This window comes from Nothoprocta perdicaria, unplaced genomic scaffold (assembly GCF_003342845.1).
Source record: "Nothoprocta perdicaria isolate Ctin4 unplaced genomic scaffold, notPer1 scaffold_419, whole genome shotgun sequence".
Lineage (NCBI taxonomy): Eukaryota > Metazoa > Chordata > Aves > Tinamiformes > Tinamidae > Nothoprocta > Nothoprocta perdicaria.
Window position 1 is genome coordinate 297,744 of NW_020455665.1, and position 3,608 is coordinate 301,351.

A 3,608-nucleotide genomic window follows, 5' to 3' on the forward strand; every position below is an offset into this window, starting at 1 on the left:
CCGCGCGCTACTCACTGGACGCGCAGCACACGAACACCTTCATCTTCAGGCAGGCCCGCCGGTGGTTGTGCGGCGGCGTGGCTGCGAGGGCAGTGGCGTGGGCACCAGCACCCCGGCCCACACCCGCGGCCCGAATGGGAGCCTCCTCCCGCAKCCCGCATCCCGCATCCCCGTCCCACAAAAGCAATTCCACCTGCATCCTGCATCCCCATCCTGCATGGGAGCCTTCCCCCGCATCCCCGTCCCACAAAAGCCTTTCCACCCACATCCCGCATCCCCATCCTGCACAGGTGACTTCACCACCAGTCTGTATCCCCATCCCACATCCCCATCCTGCACGGATGCTCCCCGCACCCCCCCATTTTGTGTCCCTGTTGCACGTCGCTACCTCCACCGCTCTCCTGTATCCCCATCCCACCCCGCCACTCCCCAAAGGTGCCTCTACCACCATCCCACATCCCCATCCCGCATCCTGCTCCCACACAGGTTCCTCCAGCAGCATCCCCGCCCCGCATCCCCATCCCAGGTCCCTATCCCACCTCCCCAGCCTGCATAGATGCCTCCAACACCACCCTACACCCCTATCCYGTGTCACCACCCTGCAAAGGCATCCTACCCGTATCCCATATCCCCATCCCGCATCCCATATCCCCAAACCACATCCCGCATCCCATTGCGGCGCGGGTGCCTCCCGCAGCGCGCCCGCCCCGCGTGCCCGCCCCGYGCCCACGCACAGATGTAGTAGTACTCCTGGCCCGCGTGGAACTCGTAGCCCAGCGAGAAGGCGCTGTAGCGCTGGAACTTCTCCGAGAACTTGATGGGGCTGTGGGGCGCGTGGGGCCGGTTGCACTCCCAGCGCTTGAAGCCCTGGCTGGTGTTGCAGGTGCGGTAGCCCTCGGCGTTCACCATGTAGAGCACGTACTGCTCGGGCCGGTGCTCGCCCACCGACGCGTTGTAGTGCGGGCAGTAGATGTCCAGGTAGTCGTTGACGTTGACCTGCACGGTGTAGCCCTCCCGGCGCAGGCTGCGAGCGGAGCGGGCACGTCAGGAGCAGGAGGAGGGTCCCCGGGGAGCGCGGGGGGTATCGGCACGCCGGCCCCGCCACACGCCGCGGCTCAGCGCGCATTCCGCGCCCCGGCCCGCTAATCCCCTTAGCGCCTTAATGCCGTCAAGGGCGGCCCGGGGGGAGCCTCATTTGCATCGATTAGGAGCCGCAATCCCCTCAGATCCGCTTGGGAACGGTGCCGGCGCCTCCTAATCCGCCCCCGACGGAAAGCCCGGCCGCGGGAATCCCGGTGGCCACGCGCCGATTGCCGGGGTGCCGCTACCGCGGGCGCTCACTCCGGCAGCGGGGAGGCCGTCGGGAGCCGCGGCCTCCAGCGAGGCCGGGCCTCGCGCGCCAGCGAGGAGCCGCGCGCCGCTCCGCGACCTTTCACGCTGCACCTCTGATGTGGTGGGAAAAGGAGGCGGCGCCAGCGGCCGGCGAGGAACCGKCACTGCGGGACGCGGGCACCGGGGAGGCTGCGAGGCCCCGGGGGCACCGGGTTGCAACGCGGCGCCCCGGCGCGCTGAACCCCTGGGATGCAGCTGCCGCTAACGAGCCCCGCTAACGAGCCTGCTCCACCGCGACCGCCCCGCGGATGCTCTGGAGCAGCAGGGAAGCCCCAGCCGGGCATGGAGCTGTGGGATTCTCCAGTCGGGAAGAGGCTGGCGGAGGGCACAGGCTGGCGGCAGGTGCCCACGGTGGGGATGGCGGCGCCGGTGGCACCCCAAGGGTTAAGCGCGGTGCCACGGGGCCGCATCGCTTCTGCACGGCTGCGTTTGTGGAGCAAACRCTGTGCCGAGGCGGCRGCACCTGCCGGCTCCCGACAGCGCYGGGAGGATGCCCGGCCCGATCCCGGCTCCTGGCGAGCCGGTGTGCCTGGCAGCAGCAATAAATCCAGGCTGGGCACTGCTGGAGCGCAGGGCACACTGCAGCTGCGGGAAGGGCCGGCACAGGGCTGGGAGAGGGGCTGCCCGGAGGCTCCTGGCTGCGGCACCCGGGCAAATCCCGGCCCCATCCCGCAGTGAGTCCATGGGAAAACGCTGCTGCTTCCCTCCTTCCATCGGCCCTGGCACTGGCAGGACCAAGTCCCCRTCCAGCAGCACCTGCTCTGCACAGCCCTGGGGCCAGCCCATGCCTCTCCGTGCCTGCCTACCCTGCTTTGTTAATGAGATCAATGAGGATTTTAATTAAACCATCAATCTGCAACCAGGGACTCCATCACTGGCCTGGATGGGAGTGGACGCCGGCTCACGCGGGCTGCAATTCCCACCTGGAAAGGCGTCAGCTCCGCCTTCCCACCTGCAGCCGGGCGCATCCCGCGGACCCAGCGACATCCTGCCCCGCACGGAGGGTCCCGGCATGTGGCGTCTCCATCCCAACGGAAGGATGCGGTGCCTGCCGGACACACGGGCATCCCTGCTCCTCCTGATCCAAGGCACCTCCAGCCCAACACTGGCTGGAGGCACGCGGCCTCCAGCGCCTCCACCCCAATCCATGGATAAGGATGGGCACGGAGAGRAAGGACCGACCCGCTCCCCTTGCACCGGGAGCCCTGGAGACACCGGGACGAGGTGCAATAAATCTCAGGGTCCCTGCGGCAGACGATGTCCCCGGGGACGCGGTGCGCGGCCCAGCCCTGCGGCRGGCACCCGCTCCCCGGAGAGCCGCGCGCCGCCTTGTTTATCGCTCCGGCTGCGCCGGGGCGGCTGGGATCTGCAGGCTGCGGCCCAGGGAGCCCAATTCCCCCCCATAATTTATCTCCTCCAGACGCTTCGCCGCGCGCCTATAATTGCGGCCGAGCTGCCGCACTGCCTAGCAATAAATATCGGAGCGCCTGGGACACGGCTCTGCCGCAGCCGCCCCCACCGCGGCACCGGGCCCCGAGCGGGACGCGTGCGCGGTTGCGGCACCGGTGGCCGGGGGCGCGCAGGGGCGATGCCGTCCGCGCTCCCAGCGAGGGTGGGATGCCCACGGCATCCCATGGGAAGCCCAGCGGGCCCGGGATGCATCGACATGGGCATCGCCCACCCGCCCGCCAAGACCTTGGGCAATGGCGCGGCGGGCAGAGCCGGTGCTGGCAGCGCCGGGACAGGCAGCACGGCGAGCCGGCGGCGGCGCCTCGCCACGGCACGTCTCGCGCCCGGGCGATTTATGGGGCCCGCGCTTCCGCCTGGAGGCACAAGCTCAATGGGGAGGGAGGGAGGGAGGGAGGGAGCTGCTGGGGAGCTGCCCGCCCGCACAAAGGGCAGCGGAGCGGGGGGAGCCGGCATGCGGGGAGCCCCCGCACGGACAGCGGCCAGAGACGCTCCAGCCGAGCGCACGTCCCTGCCACACCCTGGCGAGGGGACACGATGCCGGGAGCACCCTGACCTCTCCATCCATCCATCCATCCATCCATCCATCCATCCATCCGTCTGGGTACATCCCGACCTCTGCGTCCATCGCCGCGCTCGTGGCACGCGTGTCCCCGGAGCGCGGCGCTGCCAGGCCCGCTGCCCGCACTCCCCTTGTGGGGCTGCCCCGTGGCGCGGCGGGCGTCGAGGGCATCGCGGCCCCGGCCTCG

At 69.9% G+C, this 3,608-nt stretch overlaps 1 protein-coding gene across 1 annotated transcript in view; it reads right to left on the bottom strand.

Moving 5' to 3' along the window:
• EFNA3 (ephrin A3) overlaps nt 1–2,406 on the bottom strand; it is a 3,283-nt gene extending 877 nt beyond the window's left edge. The window contains exons 1-3 of the mRNA XM_026045971.1: nt 2,345–2,406; nt 735–1,024; nt 9–81 (exon numbers count right to left, since the gene is read on the bottom strand). Coding sequence (XP_025901756.1) covers nt 9–81; nt 735–1,024; nt 2,345–2,406 — 425 coding nt within the window. The remainder of the gene's footprint in view (nt 1–8; nt 82–734; nt 1,025–2,344) is intronic.
• Nucleotides 2,407–3,608: the final 1,202 nt, after the last annotated feature.